This window comes from Equus quagga, unplaced genomic scaffold (genome assembly GCF_021613505.1).
Source record: "Equus quagga isolate Etosha38 unplaced genomic scaffold, UCLA_HA_Equagga_1.0 73442_RagTag, whole genome shotgun sequence".
In the NCBI taxonomy this organism is placed as follows: domain Eukaryota; kingdom Metazoa; phylum Chordata; class Mammalia; order Perissodactyla; family Equidae; genus Equus; species Equus quagga.
Window position 1 is genome coordinate 7041134 of NW_025802777.1, and position 25141 is coordinate 7066274.

The 25141-nt window shown below is 36.5% G+C and overlaps 1 protein-coding gene across 2 annotated transcripts in view; it reads right to left on the minus strand.

The window, feature by feature from the left end:
• LOC124234291 (MORC family CW-type zinc finger protein 3) overlaps nucleotides 1-25141 on the minus strand; it is a 36122-nt gene that overhangs the window by 8564 nt on the left and 2417 nt on the right. Inside the window, exons 1-14 of one of the 2 annotated variants that reach the window (XM_046651576.1) lie at nucleotides 20075-20119; nucleotides 18096-18168; nucleotides 16187-16319; nucleotides 15042-15256; nucleotides 14321-14468; nucleotides 12791-12938; nucleotides 10789-10917; nucleotides 10456-10575; nucleotides 7723-7820; nucleotides 4397-4501; nucleotides 2885-3007; nucleotides 2704-2778; nucleotides 1668-1713; nucleotides 141-307 (exon numbers count right to left, since the gene is read on the minus strand). In XM_046651576.1, coding sequence (XP_046507532.1) covers nucleotides 141-307; nucleotides 1668-1713; nucleotides 2704-2778; nucleotides 2885-3007; nucleotides 4397-4501; nucleotides 7723-7820; nucleotides 10456-10575; nucleotides 10789-10917; nucleotides 12791-12938; nucleotides 14321-14468; nucleotides 15042-15256; nucleotides 16187-16218 — 1406 coding nt within the window. In that variant the 5' untranslated portion in view covers nucleotides 16219-16319; nucleotides 18096-18168; nucleotides 20075-20119. Of the gene's footprint in view, nucleotides 1-140; nucleotides 308-1667; nucleotides 1714-2703; nucleotides 2779-2884; nucleotides 3008-4396; nucleotides 4502-7722; nucleotides 7821-10455; nucleotides 10576-10788; nucleotides 10918-12790; nucleotides 12939-14320; nucleotides 14469-15041; nucleotides 15257-16186; nucleotides 16320-18095; nucleotides 18169-20074; nucleotides 20120-25141 lie in introns of those variants that run through there. The other variant, XM_046651575.1, reaches the window with a different exon arrangement.

Consider the following 25141-nt stretch of genomic DNA (forward strand, 5'->3'; position numbering starts at 1 on the left):
AAAGCGAAGTAACTTGTCCTTAAGACTTTTTACATGCATAAACTATAATTTCCTAGAAGTGCATTATTGCCCTATTAGTGTCAAATAAAGGCTGGTTAATATTCATTCCCCAAATGGAAAAACACATTTTAGCCACTGACTTGTTGCTATCAGGTTCAGACTGGGGTGAACCTCGATGGTTATTTATAAGTCTTGTTGCATAAGTATTAGCTGCTTCTGAAAGATGTCCTCTTGGAACACCTTCCTTCACGGGAGAAAAACTTTGCCTTGACACAGGGGCTGGCCGAAGCAACAATTCATGATTAATCTGTTGGAGGAAAAATAAATTGATCTTAAAGGATTTTTTTAAATGTGCCATGTCCAAAACACAAGATAATATTTGCCCTTTTCTTCATATCCCAGAAGACATTGAGAACTATGCTAACCATGTAAATTCCCTGTGCTATACCAGGGAGCAACAAACAACAGGCCAATGAGCCAAAAGCAGCCTGCAAGGGAGCAAAGAAAGGTTTTACATTTTTTTTTCCTGCTTTATCTCCCCAAACCCCCCCGTACATAGTTGTATATCTTAGTTGCAGGTCCTTCCAGTTGTGGGATGTGGGACACCACCTTAACATGGCCTGACGAGCGGTACCATGTCCACGCCCAGGATCCGAACCCTGGGCCGCCGCAGCAGAGCGCACGAACTTAACCACTCAGCCACGGAGCCGGCCCCAGGTTTTACATTTTTAAAGGTGTGAACAAAAAGAACATGTAAGAGACTGTATGTGGCCCCCAAGAACTAAAATATTTACTATCTGGCCTTTTACAGAAAGATTTGCTGACCCTGTACTATATACAGGGCTTATCAAGATATAATAAAAACTTATTTTTCTAAGAGAAAGAAATTGAAGATAAAGCCATAAATATTCTGCCTTTAAAAACCAAAGTAAGCCCATTATTCTTTTTCCCCCAGTTCCATTCTCACTCTGAAACCCTCAGCCTTCATACAAGGAAACATTGCAATGTAATTATAAGCAAACATATACATCTGCAGCAGACCAAAACTTCTTACACAAGAAGTACAACTACTTGCTCATATACTCAGCAAAAACTCCTTGACACCATTAAGCACTAAGAGAGAAAGGGAAGGGCCAGGGACAGCAGGCAACAGACAAAGAGAAACACTGGAGCGTTAGTCCAGGTTAGTAGCAGAACATGGCTCCCTGGGAGTTTCTGAGAATTTTTTCTTGACTACCTATCTATAAGATTCTTAAAAGGATGTCTGCCTTTCCTCAGAAGATGCCCAACCAAACAACAAAACTGAACAGTTTAGGGGATGGGCGCGGACATGGCACCGCTCATCAAGCCATGCTGAGGCGGTGGCCCATGTGCCACAACTAGAAGGACCCACAACTATGATATACAACTATGTACTGGGGGGCTTTGGGGAGAAGAGGGAAAAATAAATACGTAAAATCTTAAAAAAAATAAACTGAACAGTTTGAATGAAGTTGTTGGGTTAGGGAGGGAGGGCTGGGAAGGACGGTAAAAGAAAGGAGGAATAGTGAACCGAATGAACAGGATCACTTCAATTTGTTAGTAACTCCTAAGCTTTAAAATTCCGTATTTGTTACACCAACCACTATCCAATATAACACACAGCTATAAAATGAAGGCTTAATTACCTGAGGGACCATTTCCAGTTGTCTGATCCTGAATTTTTCCTTCTCTCTTAAAAAAAAAAAAAAAGATGAAAAATGAACATATTTAAATTTACGTCATCATTTTTCAATTCTGTTTTCCAGTGACATACTTGCCTTTCACTACCGAGTCCCTCCGATATGTACACTGAACTTTGCCTCATTTTCATTATCATCAGTGGTAAGCCCGTAGGCAGGGGAATACTTTCCACCTCTTATCGCACTAATGTGTCTGCCCCAAGCTTTCCATCCCCATTAGCATTATTCTCAGACTTCTGAAGGGAAATATCACACAGGCTTCTAATTGGTTTCTTTACTTCCAATCCTGCTGCTGGATTTATCTTCAAAAAGTGCACTCAAAATTAAAACCACTTGGAACTTCTTAGTGAACTCAGCTTCCTGCGTGCAGTACATCAGCCTAAAGTTCACCAGGGCTGACTATCATTCATTACCCAGCTTCTCTATCTCACCTCCGTTTTCCATTATGCCCATTCACATATTTACTCTAGTTAACCTGAACAAATCCTTGTTCCCTGTACATTCTCATCCTACTCATTCTTCAAGGTCTACTACAAAATGTCCTTCACGAATTTTCCTGATCCATTTCTGCCCTCCCGTCCCCAGTCATAAGTAGTCCCTCCCCGTGGGCTTCCAGCAGGACTGGATCATACCTTTTATGGTACTCGCCAACTTCTATACACCCATGTCTCACTTCCCCTGTTAGACTATAACTCATACAGGGCAGTATTCATTAGGATTCGTCTGTGTGTGGCCCCAAAAGACAAATTATTCTGTATGCAAACTATTGTGTAGACAGGAGAGCAATCAACGGCAGATATCCACAGCATAAACTTTTAAAAAGGGGCACTTCCTATTATGCACTCCACATCAGATCTTTTTTTGGGCCATCATCTTTTCTGGCTGTACTAGCTTTATCTTGGAGAAGCATCAATTAATGCTGCAGACATACCACTGTTGCTTTGGGCATTATTTTCCCACTATACATTAATACAACACTCACTTCTTTTTGTAGGTTTTTTCATAAGTGGGATGTACTAAATCCTCATCTTCAGGTTCTTCTGGAACATCACAATTTCTAGTCAGAAAAATCACATGGGAATAACACGTCACCAGCGCCTGTTCATACATCTTGAACAGTACTTTCTGCCTTTCCAAAAAGGGTACTACCAACTATATGGTACCTGAACTGTGGGTCAGGGTTATTGGAGCAATACCATTTTTCTGGAAGTTGATCTATCCCATCTGGTAATTTTCGCCACTTTAGACACGCATCACACTGAACCCATGTCTGATCAGGACGTTTCCTGTAACAAAACCACAAGAAAATATTACCATGGAAATATGGCTGCAAAGTACACTTCATTAGATTTTCTGCATCATTTACACCACAAAATGCCCCTATGATTTAATTCTATCCCTGAAAATTCTGTGATATAACTACTATTGTTGTAGAGCAAGTTAAATTTTTAAAAACAATTTGGTTACCTTCAAAGGTTAAAGGTAACAGTCTAATTTAAACAAAGCAATTTAAATGTCTTGCTTAATAGCATACTATTAAATTTGTTCTAATAAAAACTCAACTTAAAATATTCTAAATGCCTTGCTTTGAAATTTATATTAAGTTAACATCTGCAATGTCAAACGTAATATACTGATTAGCACAATAAACTATTCAAGTACAGAAAACAGACAAGTTGTAGTATTATAATTTAAGTAACTTTCTATAATTGTATTACACTTTTATCCTCTACTATAGCATTATCTCTGAATAACTAAAATTTGTATATTCTTTTATAGTTTATAAAATGCTCTCATATTTTTATCATTTAAAAATTATGATTCTGTAAAAAATTTATGTACACTCATTTAACATAATGAAGACTCCACCTTAATGCCATTAACTTTTTAAATCTAGCTTTAAAAAAACATGCATTTACAGAGTTCCATCAAACTTCAAACAATCCAGAAGTATATAAAGTAAATATAAACTCCCTGTTTCAGGAGGTTACCACTGTTAATTTTTTAAATCCTGGCAGAAATTTTCTATGCTTATAGAATTACACTTGTGTATATGGACACTTGCAAAATACAATGAGAAATTAATACAGTGAGTTGCATCTTTTTTGTCATCTTTCCATCAGGACAGTTATTATTCATTCACAGGACTGTTATTATGTGCTAGTGTGTTACTGAGTGCTTGGCAGGCATCCTATCTTTCAATTCTTACAACTCTAGAGGGTTAAGTGCTAGTAATGTTTACATTTTACAAATGAGAAAACAGACACTTCTAAGAGGCCAAGTAACATGTTCAGTGTCACAAAGCTACTTAAGCAGTGGGACTAGATCTAAACTCGAGTCTGGCTTTAGACTCATGACCTAGTCATCACACAAAAGCAGGGCTTTCAACCTATGAGACACAAACCACTAGTGGATTGTGAAATCAATTTAATGGGTCAAGACTTGCATTTTTTAAATCAAATAAATGCTATCAACACACAACATACGGATAAATACTGTTTCAAGAATCTTCTGTGTATATGTATATATTCATTTGTTCATTTAATGCCATGCTGATTTGAATTGTAGAATTTATTTCTTACCATGGGTTACACTCAAAAGGTTGAGAACACTGTACAATCATATACCCTCCAATATCCAATATTAGAGGGTTGATAATTTTTAAATGTACTTACTGTATATCTTCAACTGGCAAATTTAGAGGATATTCTGCATTTTTCTTCACTTTCATTTCATTCCAGTAGTCATTCAGCTTTTCTCCTAGTGCTGCTATTGTAAGTCTTAAAAAAGCAAATTATAAAGTCAATTTAAGAAAAAAAAAATGATAAAGATTAAATCTTTGTGAAACACAGAGAAAGTATAAACAACCTAATGATCATGTTGACACTAGGGTTGAATGGGGAGGACTCCAAAAGTACAGTTAAAGAAGAACACTCAAAGTAATGGCAATTTTCTATAAGGACCTTTCTAAGTTCCTAGAGTAGAGCCAGGATCATCTAGGAAATAAGACATAAAACAGTTAATACTCTGGGTCCTCTGCTGAGAAAGTATTTTGTAGATCATTACTGGGAGAACCACAGACTCTTTGAATTTCAACTCCAACCAAACTTATAAACTTTAATTCGAATGAGCACCCAAACTTCTGGTTTATAAAAGTATACGATCACTACCAGCAAGTATACTTCTGTCCCACAATTAAGACTTTCACTTCTCCCACAATAAGATGTCAATAAAAAGCAAATTAATGGGATCTATTGAGATAAGACTAAAGCCACAAATGAGTAATCACTCGTTAATGAGTTAAGCACCTACCGAAGTGGAACACATGAACTTAACTGCTAGGCCACTGGGCCAGCCCCTTATGTAGGTCTTAAATTTCATTCCACAATGTTTTGTACTTTTCAGTGTGTTGAAGTCCTTGCATATTTTATTTACTTCCAAGTATTTGATTGTTTTATGCTATTTTAAATTATTTTTTAACAATTTCATGTTGTTTTTGTTGTTGTTGATATACACAACTACAATTGATTTCTGAATACTTATCCAGCAACCTTTGAATACATATTACTTGTTCTTTATTAATTCTAAATTTGCATATTTTCCTGGACTTTCTATATATTTAACATTGTCATCTATAGAAAAGTTTTATTCCTTCCTTTCTATCCCTTATAATTTCTTTTTCTTGCCTTACTGCACTGTTTACTTCCTCAAGAATAATGGTGAGTAGCTGATATTCTCATCTCATTCTCACTCTTGGGGAAAGCTATTAATAATTCACCATTAGGAATGATGGTTGCTGTTTTTTGTAAATACTCTATCATTAATATGCCCTTCTACTAATGGTTTTGTAAATGTTCCCTTTTCCCTAAACCACAAAAGGCTGTTGTGATTATCAACGTTTTTTCTGTACCCATGAAAATAACCATGAGAGCTTTCTTTTTTAACATCAATGTGATGAATAACATTGGTTTTTGAATATTAAAACTACTCCTGCCATCTTGAAGCACAATCCACTTGGTTTTAATACGTCACTAGATGGTATTTACTATTATTTTAATTAAGATTTTTACATCTTGAGCCTGGGAAATTGACATAAATTTCCTTTCTTGTAACATACTCATGAGGTCACTACCAGTTATGTGGCCTCATAAAACCTTTAAAGGGTTTAAGAAGGTGTCACTTGGGGGGCTGGCCCAATGGGGTAGCGGTTAAGTTTGTGTGCTCCACTTTTGCGGGCTCCACTTTTGCGGCCTGGGGTTTGCCAGTTTGGATCCCAGGCACGAACCTAGGGACCACTTATCAAGCCATCTATGGCAGGCATCCCACATATAAAATAGGGTAAGATGGGCACAGATGTTAGCTCAAGGCCAATCTTCCTTAGCAAAAAGAGAATTGGCAGTGGATATTATCATAGGGCTAATCTTTGTAAAAAAAAAGAAAAAGTGCCACTTCTTCCTTAAATGTCTGAATTTAATATGTGGGAAGTTTTCTAAAAATTGATTCAATTTCAAAGGAATGTGTCCATATCATCTAAAATGGTGAAATATTGTTGATGCTATCCCTTTGATGTTTTTGTCTGTAAATGTGTAGTAATATCCTCCCCCCCTTTTTATTTCTGATATTGATGATTTCTGTTCTCTCCTTTTTCCCCTTAATCTTGCCAGATGCTTATACGCTTTATTAATCTTATCAAAGAATAAACTTGGGGCTTTCTGATGGCGTCAAGTATCAATTTATTGTCTCTCAACTCCAAATCCAGTTGTCTTTGCTCAGTTTTATAATACTGGAGCTTCATCCTGTAAACATTTATCCTTTGCTAGCCTCAGGAATGTTAAACTGGGTTAACAGGGCAATGAACCTACCAGGTGATAGCAGCAAGACACTCATTCTTCAAGTTTTGGTACTGCATTGTTATTTGCCTGGAGCAAAGTGGAGCTCCAGCTGTGCCTTCAGGCCATGCTCTGCCCTCCAGCAAGAGACCAGTTCCAGTGCCCAGATCCTTGGGCAAAGACAGGCCTCCTCTACAAACCAGTTCTAGCCCAGTCATACCCTCTAGCAACAGTAGGCCATGTCTACACACCAGCACTGGCCAGGCCTTCTGGCAAGTTTCTTGCTATGGCAGGTAGCTTGTTCCTGTTTGTGCCATGACCTCTACAAAGAGATGGGAATCTCTGACTTGGAGGTAGGGAGACCTTCTCCTAGTTCCTTTATTGTCCACTCTTTCTCAACCCAGAAGTAATAGCTGTACTTCTGTACCTGCTAGTTCTGGACACCGACTGTCTTCTTGTACCCTTTTAGTAATCACCTGCTATTATTCTAGTTAATTCCTCATGCTAAATTATCCCTGTTCCAATAACAGGGATATCTTCTGTCTCAGGACTGAACTCTGAAAGATATATTTATTTTCTCTATTGTTGTGTGTTTCCTCATTTGCTGATTTTGCTCTTATCTTTATTATGTCCTTCCTTCCACTTTGTTTTATTTGTTGTTTACTTGAGGAGAGGGCCTATGGCCTTTATCACAAATATTTATATGACGTTTGCATTCCACTCCATAATATACGCTCATCAGGACAACTGTTTGTGCTTCCTAAATTTACAGTAAAATTGATGGTCATGTTTATTCTATGACTTCTAACCACTCTTAAAAGGTACGAGTATTAAGTTCCCATCTAAGCACAAAGTTTCAGGATTTTATGATTATGCAAAAAATGTTGATACTGACAAAGTAGGAACTTCCTCTCTTCTCTTTGAATCTCAGAAATACTTCATCAGTAAAGACAGGGGAGACTATACTTCTACTCATGAGGGAGAAGAATGCAATTCCCAGGATGGGAGAAGACGGTTAACTTGTTTTCTGTGCAAGCCTCTCACCTACCCATCCTTAAAATTCTATAATGTAAAAACATCCACAAGATAGAAAAAAATTCATCTTAGAAAACGTTATGGAAGTATTTCCAAAAGAAACTGTAAGAAGTCAATAATTTAAATAGATAACATACCTGTACTCATTAGTATAGTCAAAATCCTGTTTATTATGAGTTGGCTTTAGGAAATTACACTCTATAATTCCCACTACTCCAACACCCATGTTGTTTGCCTGGAAAATAAAATGAAACTGGCATTTTAAAAGCATAAGACATGATGTTCAGAATAATTACCCTTCCACAAAGATTTACAATTTATATGAATCATCTTCCATATTTTATCTCATATGATTCTCATAAAATTTAGATTGAAAAAGTATCTAGTAGGTAATTTACTTTTCTGGAAATTAATGGTTAACTATATTAAAGCCTTCCTCCAAAACCACTTCCACTGTTGTCAAGAATTCATTTAGCAGGGCCAGCCCCGTGGCTAGGTGGTTAGGTTCGAGCGCTCTGCTTCAGCGGCCCAGGGTTTCACTGGTTCGAATCCTGGGCGCAGACAGGGTACCACTCATCAAGCCATGCTGAGGCGGCATCCCACATGCCACAACTAGAAGCACCCACAACTGAAAATACACAACTATGTGCCAGGGGGCTTTGGGGAGAAAAAGGAAAAATAAAATCTTTAGGGAAAAAAACGAATTCATTTCGACAAGTATTAGCATCCCTAATTTTATACAACGGAGCAAAGACCACTGCTACTGGGATGCAACTTCTTAGATAGCAGAAACTACAACTCACTCATGTCTGTCTCCACAGTGCCTAGCAACGGCTCTGGCACGTGATACTCTATAAGTTTGCTAGATAAAAATTCAAGTCATTTACCCAAAGTTACACAGCCAGTTGCTAATGCTGATGAAATAAAAACCTAGGTTAGTTGAATTGAGGTTATTTTTAAACACTGCTAGCTAAAATATTGACCTCAAAGTTTGAGTCACATTCTCATCATCTACATGTGATTAACAAGTGTATTTTGTTCACAATTGCAGCTTATTTCTGAATCTACATACAAAAAGTGAATATGTAACTTTTAAATGAAAATTTTCATAAATACAGCTATAGATAAAACCATGCAAATCTAATACAATCCTACTCTTTTAAAAACCGTCAGTGGTTCCACATCTCACACCATTTGTAAACCACAGTATCCTTCAATCTGTAGTTCTTGTGCACCTTCTTTGCAGCCTCCTCTTTCTGTTTCTCTTTCATTACTCTGTTACTCACTTATCGTCTGGTCCAGGCATAGCAAATTACTCCCTTAATGATGTCATATTCTTGGAAGTCTTTCTCTTCCTTTGCCGATATTCTTTTCTCTGCCTGGAAAATCCTTGCCAGACTTTCGAGAACACTATAATAAACTGAGACTTATCTTAATCACCACTTTCTCCAAGAAGCATTTTCTGATGCTCCAAGGATGTATCACATCCCCCTCACTGAGGGTATGCTCTCTCTCTTATCATCTTTTTATGTTGAGTGTCTAGCATGGCAAATCGTACCAGGTATCTGACACCTATTTAATAAATATTTCTGGAATCCACAGAATGCAAATACTAGGCCCAGTCCATCATCTGGTTAAAGAAAACACTAAAAGTTGGTTGTAAAAGCCTATTTTTCAAAAGGTCAACCTTAACCAGAAATTATACACAATGCAAATTTAACAAGGTTTGAGAAATGGACTATGTATCTGACCTAAGTCAGATTAATAAGGAATAAAATAAAATAATAATTTACATTCTGTAGCAGATACATTATTTCTTTTGAATCCCAAAGCACTTGAGAAACAAGGCTTATTACCAAAAATGCACTTCCAATTACCAATGAAATTCAGTAACTTTAATTATAAAATATTTCTGGTGAAAATTACTATTCCAGTTATAAATGAAAATTAGCATTTTAAATAAAAGTTACTGATACCTCATATCATGGTTGCCAGACTTTTTGTTTTATTTTTTGACTAAACTTAGTGTTACGAAGAATTCAACAAAGCTCATTTACCTTTGCAAAAATGCTATATTCTGAGCTCATTCCATGTAAAATATGTAATACAGTTACAACACCTGTTGAATAATATTCAAGATAAACCCACACTATTATACTGTATAGAGCTCACATCATCCTACAAAAAATTTAAAATGAAATAAGCTGAAAAGAAAATTAAAACCATAGAATTAAAAACCAAAATCTGCCTAGACTTAAAACCTTTAACAAAGGTGATTTTCAGAATTTGTACCACTGAATTCTTAACCATACACACCCCAAAATAACCTTTCTGTGAAAACATGTAAAGGATAAACAGATTGACAGAGTGGCAATGTTCACCATCCTAAACTGAATTCTCTAACAAGGGAAGTGGTTCAGGAGGAAAGCTCCAATATACTTAAGGAACTAACTCCAAAAAAGTCAATGGCCTATGAGATACTGTTTTTCAGGCTACTGAGTCCGCACTAATTAAAAACAACCAATTTCACTCCAGCATAAAATAATCAGGGATCCATATCCAAATGCAGTCAAAAGATTTCCATCTGTACCTGATATCCATACTCACTATTGGGTCCAGGCCAAGTTACTTAACTAATTATTAGCCCCAATTTCCTTATTTGTAAAACAGAGATAAAATATTCTATCCCTGCCTCATAAGATTATTTAGGACCAAATGAGAAATTAATATAAAAGTATTCTAAGTTCAAGTGCTATACCACCGACATTTAAAAGTCATTAGGCAAAAAGCACATTATTTCATGTCTGACCCAAAAGCAAGTTATTCTAACTTTTATAAAAGATATAGACATTTGCAGATATGAAGCTTACCCTTAACTGACATCCAACTTTTTCATAAGCTTTGATAAGCCTATTTCTGTGATACATCATTATCCCATAATGATCTTTATTTCTGCAGTTGAATCCAAAAGTAATTCTCACCGTTTTAGTCTTAAGTGTTAAGGAAAATTCTGAACATACCACCTCACTCCCTTCAAATCATCCTTTCTATTTCATTATTTATTTGAGTCCAAAAGTGCATAAAAAAGGGCAAAGTTGGAGAGGATTAGAATGTGTATCAGGATAAAAGGAGAAAGGGGGAAGGGAAATACCCTTGACTGACATAGCTCTATATGGCATCCTAAGAAGGAAAATAAAGGATACTAAAAATTTTGGTCGGTAAACATCACGTTCGATATAGGCAAGACTCTTCGACACTAGCTGTGTCTTCACTTTCTGTCCTCGTAAGATGATCTGCATTCTTGGCTTCAGATATAATATACTGCAGTAAGCCTGCAAAGACACACAACAATATCTGTCCTTTCCAAATAATTACCTAGATTTCTTCACCATCACTTACACGTCTTTAAAAAGAAAGCTGCCACCACCTTGCTTTGATAAAAGACCCACTAACTCTTCAAAATAATAATACAGACTACAATCCTGTATTAGTTAATGTGACTAATTTTCATTAAAAATAAACTCAGTATACTGTAGCCAGTAAAAATGATTTGCAGAAAACAATCTATTGATCTATATAGATGTTAATAAGTGAAAAAAGCTACAAAACAGCATATATGGTATAATCTCATTTTAATTTCTTTTTAAAGTGTATGTATGTACAAAAAGGTCTATATTTCCTGATTCTTCTGTCAAGTACATATATTACTATTATAATTTAAAAAGCACCAAGAAATTTTATTTAGCCAAAAATAGCAAGCAAAATCTAATTTAACAAAGGGAATTCAGTTTGAAAAGGAAAAAATTGTAAATACGAACACTCAAACAGGGAAGACAAAAACAGTACTTTTTCAAAACTGACCTGTAACAATAAGCAGTCATCTAAATGTGTTTTCAATTCTTAACGCATGAAAGTTTAGAGAGTTTAGAATCTTGACCAAATTTTACATCCTAAACATGTTAAAATATGCTCTTCTGTGCCTGCCTCCAAACTATCAGAAACTCTGAAGGAAATGAATTGAGTAACTCAAGGAAGACAGATGAAAAGTGCAACACAAAATTAAAATTTGAACATTTCTCTTACTTTTTTTTCTGACTCTTGATTTCAAAATTAGTGGTGTTCTGTTGTTTATAAAATTCATTAATGATATTTTAAAACATTTTACTTGATGGTATACTAAAACCACACCATCTGCTCTGGCTGCTTCGACCTGTTTCACACTTGAGCAAGCCTTTCTTAACAACTAGGACCTACTTCAACAACACACTGGGGTATATCAAGGAATAGTAATATCTGCCATTGTAATTGCTAGGATCTCAGAAAAAGTTACATAGTAAACCTGTAAATGTCAGATGTGTCCTCAGCTTGGGGTTATGGAATAACTTTAGCACAAAAAATAAAGGGAAAAGTTAGTATTATAAGTCCTATTATAGTGACTAAGAAACTTAATATTATTATATCAACATTGTTATATTGAGATATTAATTTCTTCAATCCTAAAAACATACCCATGTCTAAGGTCAAATCTCAGAGATATTTAGCACAAAATTATATTAATGTACATTAACTGTAGTCTATACATAATTTCTTGCTTTAGGATGTCATTTAAAGGGTGTGTGTGTGTGTGTGTATTCTCGAATATTTTAAATTAAAAAAAAAGAGACACTGAATTTGGTATTTTCTGATAGAATTAACCAATAGCGCCATCACGGAATACACTGATTCTAGTATTCCTAATTCAAATAATCTAATCACACAGTGAAAGAACTACAAGCACCGTTAAACCTGATGATTTTGCAATGAAAAAAACTGCTTCCTGGGGCCAGCCTGGTGGCGTAGTGGTTAAGTTCACGTGCTTGGTTGGCTTCGGCAGCCCAGGGTTCGTGGGTTCAGATCCCAGGCACAGGCTTACAATCCCACTCATCAAGCCATGCTGTAGTGGTGTCCCACAAATAAGACAGAGGCAGATGGACACACGTTAGCTCAGGGACAATCTTCCTCACCAAAAAACACCCAAAACCCTCCCCCTGTTTCTAAGCAAACAAAATAACCAGTGTGCCCATGAAAGGTTACACAAGTTTAGTAAGTTCATGTCTGAGATGCTGTCACCTAGAGATCGCTGGCAGCATTTATAACACAAGTGGATAACATAATCTCCATTATTTGATGATTTTCTCATTTCCAAGAAGAGAGCTGAGTACATACCCTCAGGGAATAGTCACTCTCAGGGGCAATTTGGTCCATCCTTTCTTGCTTCTTATAACCTTTCTTCCCAGTTGTGTCATCTAAATCTTCTGGAATTCTGATGTCATATTTATCCTTATCAAAATCAAACTCTGTTGTACTTTTGTAGCTGTAAAAATAATTTTTTGAAGGAGCTAAATTTTACTTTACAGAAAGATAAGCAAGCAAATACTATTAGCTAACAAAATGGAACAAAACACCTACATATGGTGGGCATCACGGTAGTGGGGGGGAGAACAAAAGCAAGGAAAACAAAGGAAAGAAAAGGAATCCAGGAAAATGCAGAAAAATTGTATTTGCTTACATCTTGCTGGTGGGAATATCAAATGGTAGAGCCACTCTGAAAAACATTCTGGCAGTTTCTTAAAAAACTAAATATGCAACTACCATATGATCCAGCAATCTACTCCTGGGCACTTATCCTAGAAAAATGAAGACTATATTCCCACAGAAACCTGTATACAAATATTTATAGACCTGTAATCCAAAAACTGTAAACAACCCAGATGTCCTTTAACCAGTGAATGGTTAAACACACTGTGCTCCATCCATACAATGCAATACCACTCAGCAAGAAAAAGGAAGCAAACTACTGACACATGCAAGAACCTGGATGAATATCCAGAAAATTACGTTGAATGAAAAAAAGTCAATCTCAAAAGGTTTCACACTGTGTGATTGATTCCATTTATATAACATTCTTGAAATGACAAAGTAACAGAAATGGAGGACATGCTAGAAGTTGCCACAGATTAAGGAGGGAGGAGTGGGTGCGTGCATAAAAAGGCAACGGGAGGGATCCTGGTGATTTCAATGTCTGTAATGTCTAGCTAGATTGTATCAATGTCAATGACAATTTGATAATGTCAACAGAAAAAAAAGGGAACATAGAGAGGCCAGAAAAGCATAAAATTTAAAGTATTTTAGGCTTACCATTATTTGTACTTTATTTCTATGGTTCAGTATGTTCTAGGATCTCTTAATATTACAAATTCACTCTAAATTTTAAAACTTTTATTAGCGAAGGATTTTATCCTTATAAGGATAAAGGATTACAAATTTTAGTAAAATGGAAATCTCATCTCTATTACTTTTCTCATTGGATGTTAAGTCATGCTTAGCTTTAAGAAATGGACCAAATGGACAAAGATTTCTCTTTCTAACTTACACGACTAGGACTAAGCTGAGCTTTCGTCTTCTTTCATTTCTGGAGGAGAGGGCTGGAATCACAAACAGTACAACAGAGTACTATGGAGACTGAATGGCAGGGTTAGGAAATTTATTTTGAGTAATACGAAATTATCTCAGATTGAAGCCAAAAGGGCCTCAATAAAATACCCTTGGAAAAGACAAATCATTAACTATGCCAAAAAATGAGTACCTTCCGATGTATTTCTACTCTGTGTAACAATGAATAAATGTAATGAAACCATTCCTGCACGTGTACTTTACTTCTCAAATGGTTAACAACTAGCTGAGGTCTACACTTACCTTCTAAGATTCCAAATGATGATCCTTGTCCCCTTCTTACCCATAATAGCATCAAGTTCTGCCAGTAATTTCTGTTCCGTAGTAAACAGAGAATGTTCCAGAATTGCAGAAAGGCTTGCTTTTGATTCTGCTAAATTAATCATTTGTCGTATATCCCAAGTTAAAGACTTAAACCAACAACACATTTTTCACAATTGTAATCTAGAAACCAACTCAAATTTAAATTAACAGAAAACTATTTCCTAAACTATTTTCTCAGTTTTAAAATGGCAGTTTGATTTCAAATGAACACCAAGAAGAATAAAGTGTGAGCAAGTTTATTTTTATTCCTAATTTAATGGTTTCCAAATTTGAATGTATTTATACAGAAGGTGTTTTCCTACAGATATCTTGCTTTTCATGGTAATTAGTGAAATTTTCAGACCAGACCACAAGTCTTATTAGATCACAATAAAACTGAAATAAAGAGGAGAGCTATGGAAAGCTTAACATAAAATGCAACCACCTTATGTTAAAGATTTCCATAGCACAATTCTGACAGAGAATAGAAAAGACAAACACACAGCCTCAGATGTAGGGTAGAGGCAATGGATTGGAACAAGAGCTAGCATGGAAGGTGTGATTAAAAAACAAGAATCTGGAGGAGTGCAAAAGGATAGAATGGTTCAGAATATTTCTTTAGAGTTTCTACATAGTTTCTATTTCAAAATCAAAAGGATATGGTGTTTGTTGAAGGCCACTATTGGGACAACAACATGTTCTGCTTTTATGACTTCCAAGTAGGTCTGAGACAAGAAGCCCACGCTCATGCTTTCTCCATTTTTGGTAAAAACAATTGCATCTTTACCCAAACGCATAGAACCTGACTTGAAGCCATTCCCATACAATCCAACTGGGACATGACCATTCATGGTGACTTTATCACTGAAGCCAAAGCTAAAAAGAAAAGAAAGATTTAAAAAATAAATACATATAATATTCATTTTTTAAATTCAGAAACTATCATACCAAGTAAAAAGCGTGGGTTTATATGCAGGCCTCCACTTTCCTAGCTGTATAATCTTGGGCAAATTACTTTTAATCTATGTCGATGCATTTCCCCATCTCTGAAATGAAGGAAACCAAATCTACATCACAGTAGTGTTTAAGGATTACACATACTAAAACAGGAGCTCACTGCCTGGCACATCCTGGCTAAACAGGTGAGTTATAATTTGGGCTGCGGGAACCTTGAGATTCTACCCCATGGAATCTCTTCCTCTAAGTCTGAATGATTCTCTTGTTCTCAGCAAGCCTACTGTAGTATGATTACTGATGGGTTCAACCTGACTTTCTGGCAGTATAAGCAGTATTTGAGGAACAGTAGAAAGCCCTCTGCTAGCAAATTCTCCCTCTACCCCATATCTGGTATTATGTATCCTAGTTTCCATTTCAAACACATTTGGCCTCATACTAACATCCTATTCTGCGATCCTAGAGCCCAAGACCCTGTGACTATTTTATGCTGTTTCCTCATCCTCTGAATCCCTTTCAAATTAACCCCCGACACACAAAGTGGTAAGTTTTACTGGAAATACTGATTAAAACTAATTTACGCTACATTATAAATAACTGCTATCAATGTGCTACAACTCCTTTAGGAACGGTGGCATTTTAGGTAGGTCAGACATGGGGAGAGGGTGATGAGAATGGTAGGGATTGCCTAAGAATCAAATAGTAGTTGAAAACGATGGAAGACTTAGAAATAGAGCACTGTAGGTACAGCATTTCATGTTTAAGAAACAAAAGCTACATGCAGTAAGTATGATGCAGGAAACCCTTGAGTTGGGTGAAAGCAATGATTTCAAGTTTGACACTTTTACATACCTTAGCATTTTATGTAATTTATCTGAATTCATACCATTCCCATTATCAGTGAACGTCAAGCATATATGGTCATTTATCACTGTTTTGTCAATCCATATCTGTTTAGCATTCACATCAGGATCATAAGCATTATCTGAGAAACAAAGTTTTGAGAATTTTGATTTGCATTTTAAAGAAAAGCAATTAGTTCACAACAATCCTTTAACAAGCAACAGAGTAACATATTTCAAGGAAATTTAAAAAGTTGAAATGTTTAAGAACTCCTAGAATCTGAAAACATGAAACTAAACTGTGTCCTGCTATATATCATTCATTGACTATTACAGAATTAACTCTTTCCAAAGCTCTCCATTCTTTACATAGAGAGCAAAGACTGGTACCCACTACACTGAAAAAGTGTAAAGCAAGAAGAATTACTGTACTACCGAGATGATCAAGACAGGAAAGTCTTCTTCTGCCCAAAGAACTAGCCTGGCTATCAAAGAATATCACTGAGAGCTGAGTGTCAACTAGCACTATGAGCCGGCATGGAAAGAACACAATGTGGTTACTGACTAAATGAGAAAGCAGTATCATTTTCTGCTAAGTTACACACAAGGATGAAGGTTTACTTTCTACATATTCTTCAAATTGTGGCCCCTTCAATCTAACCTAAGTTTCCAGTGACTTTTACACTTTTATACTTCTGTGATCTCTCCCCGTTTTAACATCCTTGTTTAGCATCCTTGTTTCTCTCAAAATATGTAAGTATGAAGGAATACATGAAAGAAAAATGAAGATTTTCAACAGTAGCAGTAATAAAATCAACTTGTGAATATCCATCTGAATATCCTTAACTGACTGAAAATACCTGAGATATATTTGAAGTCTTTATAAAAATGGTTCTCAAACTATCTTTCCATAAGGCAGCCTACAGTTCAACTCAAATAACCTTTCTTAATCAACCACTTCAGGAAAGACTGTTTCATAAAAAACTTAAAATCTGATATACCACAACGAGCAAGCACTACGACTTTCAGTTGCTCTAACCCAAAGCTAGAGAATCATTCCATGTGAATGAACAATCCCAGGTTGGGTACCTCTCCCCTGGGTTGCCACAAAAAAAGAATAATCGTGAATAGCTGCAATGCTATAGCACATCCATTCCAGAGTTTAAAAAAACCTACCTGAATAGCATGTTAGCTGGGAGACTTTGGAAAATCTATACCAAAGAAAAGAAGGATGCTCACAAATTCCTTTTTTCTTTTTCTTGAACATCTAAGATAGAACCCTTTTTTGATAAAGAATCTGAAGTATATCTAAGAATTCCTAAGAATATAATTTTCCTTTATTATGTTTCTAAAATATATGCTTAAATACAAAAAAATTCATGTGCATTAATTTTCCCCAGAAAAATAAAATGACCCATAATGTAAATCTGATCACAACTTCGCCTCTTTTCTCACGTTAAGACATTATTAAAATACAATCCTATACCTTGATCATTCAGCCTATTGGAGGAAACAAGAATTTATATAATCACAAAACTAACAAAACATTAATCTTTCTACTAAGACCAGAAAAATGAATCCACTCTATGTTAGACATACTTTCCAACTATTAAAAAACATAATTTTCATTTTTTGCAATAGACATTTCTTTTATAATCAGAATAAAAACACTTTCAACATAAATGCTTTATGAACTTAGCAAATTAAAATACTTTGATAGCAGTACAGGGAAGGTTGAACAGTGATTAATTTGACATCCATTTGAATAGTTGTTATGCTAGGTAACCTTTACCAACAATGTTATCATTCAAGATACATGTTTTTTAAAAAGCATATTTACATACTATATTTCACTGAAAAGTTTTTTACAAATTTAATTGCAAGCAAGAGATTACATATGAAATGTCAATTTTACATACCTATTAATTCAGCAACTGCACTGAATGGCCAAGTGTGACTGGTGGAATTTGTATGTAAAAACTTGGGGCACAGCTGCAACACACCAATGATTCATGTAAATTAATTCAGGTTTTACTTTTAAGAACAGAAACCAATATAATTTTCTATCCCTGTGTGAAACAACACTGAAACCAAGCAAAAATAACTTAGCTGCTTGCTTCAGGATACACCCGGAAGATAAGGCTGTGAATCAATTAAATAGTTTACTCAAGACTTGCTTCAAAACTCTTGCCTCCTTATGTCCACCAATCCAAAGCCATATCATAAACTGCCCAATCACAAAGTTACCAGCCTTGCAAGATCTACCTCAAAATTACCCAGGCAAGGCCCTAAAATCCAGAAACATCATTTCCTAATATCCCTACTGTGAGACACCCTAAGACTTTGTCAAGATGGTGCTTCCTCCTTAGTGCATTAGGTTTAATAAACTTAGCTTCGCTTATTAATCAACAGGCTTTTCTGGTGGTCTCTCAATACTTGACACTTTTTTATATTATTTATTGCAAGTTCATTATAGTTGAACTTCCGGCAGTAGCGTAGTATACACCTACAAATCCTTCAAATAATGTCAAATAATAGTTCAAACGCAACGAATCTTCTTGATTTCTAAGGAATTTTTATGTCTGATTCTACAGTAATATAGTATGGAAGAATATGCCAATCAACCTTATGGTATAGGGAATTCTCTAAATTCCTGAGTAACGTATATATCAAATGTATAAAAATGTACAAATGGTTTTAAAAGGCCAAGGCTTGAAAATTTCAACATGCAGAGAATTTCCATGTAATGAGGATTTTTTGTATTCATTTTGAACAGATTCTCTCATATTTAAGAAAAAAAAGAGGGAGCACTTTTAAGTGTTTCATGTTAAGAGCCCTAGAAATGTGATTCAATTATAAATGTTTGTAGTGCTAAGCTGCTGCCACAAGGTGCCAGAAAGGTCTACTTTTCCTCTGCTCACACTAGATTTTAGACAATCCCCAAGCATTTCTTCACCATTAGGCTGAAGTACACATCTGAGAAATGGGATCCTGTAGAAAGGTCTTCCAACTGGAGTGTATGTAATTCAGACGTTCTGTGGCATACACCATGTAACATGGCATACATTCATGTAATATGGTGTATAAATTAATTCAGACTTTCTAAAGCATACACTACAAGAGTTTTTAGTGAAAATGAATTTCCACATCTTTATCTTGCACGAGAAGCCTTTTCTCTAATTAATCTGAGAATGTGCCAGCAGTCAGCCATCGGGAAAATCTTCCTGTCCCAGCCTCTCCTCTTGCACAATAGTCATTCTACCATTTATAAAAAGAATGGTGTACTCCTCATTCATTCTAAATCTTACCATGGGGGCATGACCTGGGGGTGAAAAATTTCTGGCTACCAATGGAGAAAATGATTAAGCAACCACCATAAACCCTTAGCGTTTCTGTCTCTGTTCTATTTTATGCATTTCTGTCAGGCGTGAAGTCTAGAGTTAAAAATGGGGTATCTTGGTCCACACTGCAACACTTTTGATTTTAGCTGTATGGCCTAGTGTGACAGTGGAAATGTCAATTTTCATTTCATGACTTCATGCTATACACTGACTACAGATTGACATGGTACGCGTTGTTCTTTCTTCAGTATGAGTCCCGTGAGCACAAAGCAAAGAAGGCATCAGCAAGAAATAATGAATGCTACACAGTGGCTTTCCAGGTATTTAAATATAAGCAATTATTTTCAGCTATTCTCAATACTAATCTCTAGAACATGCCATTAGCTGGAAAGAAAAACATCCCTGAACAGCCAAAGCAGTGTAATACACACACACTAGAAACAGACAAAACTATGGAGTATATTTAACTAGCTGTGTGATCCTGGGCAAGAAGCTCAACCTCTGTGCCTCGAGTTTTGTCATCTGTAAAAATGAGGATGTTGATAGTATCAGCTTACCAGGTAAAGAGAATTAAATGACTTAATATTTGTAAATGCTTAGAAGAACACCTGGAACATAAAAAGCATTGTAAGAGTGCGTTAAAAAAAATAAGCATTCCTTTAAAGGCAAACTGAATTCACATAAAAATAAGGAAAATCCTCAAGGGCCTCAAAAAGGAATTAAAAACAAAAATAAGATTTCAAAATAGGGATGCAGTGCGGATTAGAGTGGAGTGCTAAACTGGAACACGAAGGTTTCGGTTTTAATGGAGACTTGCAGGTAGCACATTTGGCAACAGAGAAGCATGAACTTGGAAGTAACTGCCCCCCATCCCCACCCCTCAAATAAAAAGAGTAGACGGAGTGGAGGGAATCTGCCTAAGAGGAAGTTTGTCTGTTTTTTGAACTCTAGGTCAGGGGAAAAAAAACGTCTAAAGTGAAGTTCTGTAAAAAGAGGCATGCCTTCACTTGGGTTAAGCGTTTCAGTTTACACAACCTGCAGAACCACATGGAGACAGAGCCTCGACCAGACAGCATAGGATTCCCCTACATCATTATTTAGGGACTATTTGAGTACACAATCTAAAATAATATTTAAGGAGACAATCCAGCAGGAGAAAATGTTAGCAGACAAGACACAGCAGTATTAGATGCCCCGCCCCAGGACATTAAGTAAAAGTATTGCCCTGTAAATCCCTTTAAATATCTAGACATTTAAAAAGTAATTTCCCAAAAAAACACACATACAAAAATGAGATGCTATGAAGACCAGATTTTTTAAAGAATCAACAGAACTTTCAGAATTGACAAATAGCCACAATTTAAAAATCATTTAAATATAAAATTTTTTAAACATGGAAGCCTGAGCACATGGAGAGTGTTTGCCTCTGCTTCCTCCTGAAACTGCTCTACAATTAAGGGGGGGGGGAAGCATAAACTGAGAACAGAAAGAATCAGAGAAGTGATGGATAACAGGAGACACAAGTCAGTAGTTTGGAAAGTGGAAAGTACAGACTAGTGATAACTGATTTAATCACCTAGAAAGAGCTAAATCTGAAGCCTACAGGAGATGGGGAACCCAACAAAAAGCAGGCCAGGAACCTTGACAGAACCCCAGAAAGGCTCAGGAATTACTTTCGTGCCTTTGGAATCAAAGGATTGTATGAAAACAAGATAGGCTGAAAATCTTTAAAAGAAGCAGTTGATCTTCCAGATCCTCCTTTAGCCCTGAGCAACCCTGCAACTACCCTAGGCAACCCTGTGTAAGACTGGAGGTCTACTCACTGGAGAAACTGATGATGTCAGGCTCAGGGACAACTGAAAACAGGTGGGTTAAAAAGCAAAACAGCACAAAGCCCAGAAATAAACCCTCTCATATACAGTGAAATGATTTCCCACAAGGATGTAATGACCATTCAACGGGGAAAAGACAGTCTTTTCAACAAATAGTGCTAGGAAAGGTGGTTATCCATATGCAAAAGCACGAAGTTGTACCCTTACCTTACACCATATACAAAAATTAACTCAAGGGGCCGCCCCCTGGACGAGTGGTTAAGTTTGCAGGCTCTGCTGCAGTGGCCCGGGGTTTCGCCGGTTCAAATCCTGGGCGCAGACATGGCACCGCTCATCAGCCATGCTGAGGCAGTGTCCCACATGCCACAACTAGAAGGACCCACAACTAAAAATACACAACTATGTACAGCGGGGTTTTGGGAGAAAAAGGAAAAATAAAATCTTAAAAATGGATCAAAGATCTAAACATAAGGGCTGAAACTATAAAACTCTTAGAAGAAAACGTAGGGGAAGAGTTTCATGACATTGGACTTGACAATGATTTATTGGATATGACGTCAAAATCACAGGAGACAAAAGAAAAAATAAATAAATTGGACCTTATCAAAATTTAAAACTTGTGTACATCAAAGGACACAATTAACAAAGTGAAAAGGCAACATACGGGAGAAAACATCTGCAAATCAAGCACCTGATAAGGGGTTAATATCCACAATATATAAAGAACTACAACCCAATAACAACAACAAAAAAATCCAATTTAAAAATGGGCAAAGGACTTGAACAGATATTTCTCCAAAGATGGTATACAAATGTCCATGAAGCACATGAAAAGATGTGTGTCCATTAAGCACTAATCATTAGGGAAATGTTAATCAAAACCACAGTGAGATACCACCTCACACTCATTAGGACAGCTACTAGCAAAAAACACAAAAATTCCACAAGTACATTACAACAACAAAACCAGAAAATAACAAGTGTTGGGGAGGATGTCGACAAACTGGAAATCCTGTGCACTCTTTGAGGGAACCTAAAATGGTACAGCCACTATGGAAAACAGTATGAGAGTTCCTTCAAAAAAAATTAAATATACAATTACCATATAATCCAGCAATTCCACTTCTTGGTATATACTGAAAAAAACTGAAAGCAGGGTCCCAAAGAGATATTGGTATATCCATGTTCATAGCAGCATTTTTATTCACAATAGCCAAAAGGTGGACGCAACCCAAATGTCCATTAATGAATGAATGGATAAATAAAATGTGGTATATTCATAAATGGACTATTATTCACCCTTACAAAGGAAGGGTAGGGGCTGGACCCATGGCTAGTGGTTAAGTTCATGTGCTCTGCTTCGGCGGCCTGGGGTTTCATCGGTTTGGATCCTCGGCATGGACATGGCACCGCTCATCAAGCTATGCTAAGGTGGCGTCCCACATAGCACCAGAAGGACCTACAACTAGAATATACAACTATGTACTGGGGGGCTTTGGGGAGGGGAAGAAGAAGAAAAAAAAGACTGGCAACAGATGTTAGCTCAGGTGCCAATCTTTAAAAAAAAAAGGAAGGAAATTCTGACACATGCTACAACATAATATCCTGAGGATATTATGCTAAGTGAAATAAGCCAGTCACAAAAAGATAAATAGTGTACGAGCCCATTTATACGAGCTACCTGAAGTAGTCAAATGCACAGAAGTAGAATGGTGGTTGCTAGGGGCTGGGAGAAAGGGGAATGAAGAGCTATTTTTTTTAATGGGTATACAGTTTTAGTTTTGCAAGATGAAGAGTTCTGGAGATTGGTTACACAACAAAGTGAATATATTTACTGAACTGTACCCTTAAAAGTGGTTAAGATGGTAAATTATACGTTATATGTATTTTACCACAATAAACAAATACAAACTCAGCAAACTGAACAATGGGATACTTCCATCTCCTTTCCCCTGTTGGGCTTCCAGAAGAACAGCCAGGATTATATATACTATGGCAGGGGACTAGATGTAGAATTCCTCTCTGAAAAATGGAATGATTTCTAGAAGTTCTACTTAGTTCTTTTACAACTGTGCCAGATCTTTCTGGACAGCATCTTATTTTCATAGCTTTCACTTTTTAAAAATGACCGTTAAAAAAATTTTTAAGTTGGCCCCATGTCATAGTGGTCAAGTTCAGCATGTTCCGCTTTGGTGACCCAGGTCGCAGGTTCAGACCCCAGGCGCAGACCCTACACCGTTGTCAGTCATGCTGTGGTGGCGACCCACGTAAAAGGTGGAAGAAGACTGGCACAGACGTTAGCTCAGGGCTAATCTTCACCAAGCAAAAAAAAGAGGGAGATTGGCAACAGATGTTAGCTCAGGGTGAATTCCTCAGCAGAAAAAAAAAAATTTAAGTTATTTTAAACATTCTTATTATATAGTCTAACACTTCCATTCTTTAGGGTCTACAGATACTGCCAAAGGGTGCCCACAACAAAATAGCTGGCTCCTTCCGATCTGATCACCCAACACTGAAGGCCAACAAAGGATTAGCTCTACTCATGTATGAACACCTTCTGGTCAACTTTTAGTGTCTCAGTTGGAAATGTAAGCAGAAGGCTAGCTAGCTCCAGCCATTTGAGAATATGTAACATTAGAAATCTAAAACACACAGTAAAAGGAACATAAAGAACATAGAGGCAATGCAGTGAGTAAAAGAAAACTTCAAAAATACTATGATTAATATGCCCAGTGATAAGAACAAATATTTTGTCCAGGAAGACCTTAAAAAGACATTCAGAGAATAAGACAGTATTTATAATAATGTAATATACGGTAAGAGAAAGGTAGGAGATCAAGTGGAGGAAATCTCCCTGAAAGAAAAAACAATGAGATGGGAAACAGGAGCCAAAGGGAACAGAAAAAGGGGGAGAAATTTGTCAAATAAATGAGAGAATCTTCCAGACATTAAGGACTTGAGTTTCTAGCCTAACTGCCCAATACAATGCATAGGATTCTATTAAAGAATAAAGCATGCCTTTAAAATTCTGAGAGACATTATCTCTAATCTAGAGTTACAAATCCAGCCAAATTATATCTAAAATGTGACCAGGCAAAATTATATGTAAAAAGCAAGCAATGATAGTATAAACAGTTCCAAGAAATGACCAAAAGTTTTTTCTTCCCATGCACTCTGTCCTTAGGAAGCTACACCCGTTTTTGGAAGGATGGATGGGCTCCACCACTACCAGTAACAACACTGGCAAATATTTAATGAGTGCTTATGGCATGCACAGGACCATGAGATGTATCTGCTTATTTAATTTTTATAACAACCCTTCGAGGAATGTCAGATTATTATTCCCATCCTTCAGATTGGAAACTCAGGCACAAGCATGTTAAGTAACTTGCCCAAGGTCACATGTCAAGTTGTCTGTCACAATTTGAATACCGGCAGGCAGGCTCCAGAGCCCATGCTCTCGGTCACAAGCTACTGTGCTTGCTAAGGGAGTGAACCCCAAAAGAGGAATATGTGGGATGGAGACACAACAAAAAAGGGAAGGAAATTTCCAGAAAAATAATAAAGGGAAGTCCCCAAATCACAACTGAGCCAACAAAACTGACAAAATATTGGGTGTGCTTGAACAACATCTGGAAAAAATTTCCCAGTTCCCTGAAAGTTTGGATGAAATAGTAATCAGTATGGAGAAAAACTAAGTAAGCAAGTAAACAAAATAGAAATCAATTATTAACTTCAGGGCAAACAAAATGCTCTACCGCAAAGAAAACGGCAGTCATAGCTGATGGGCTC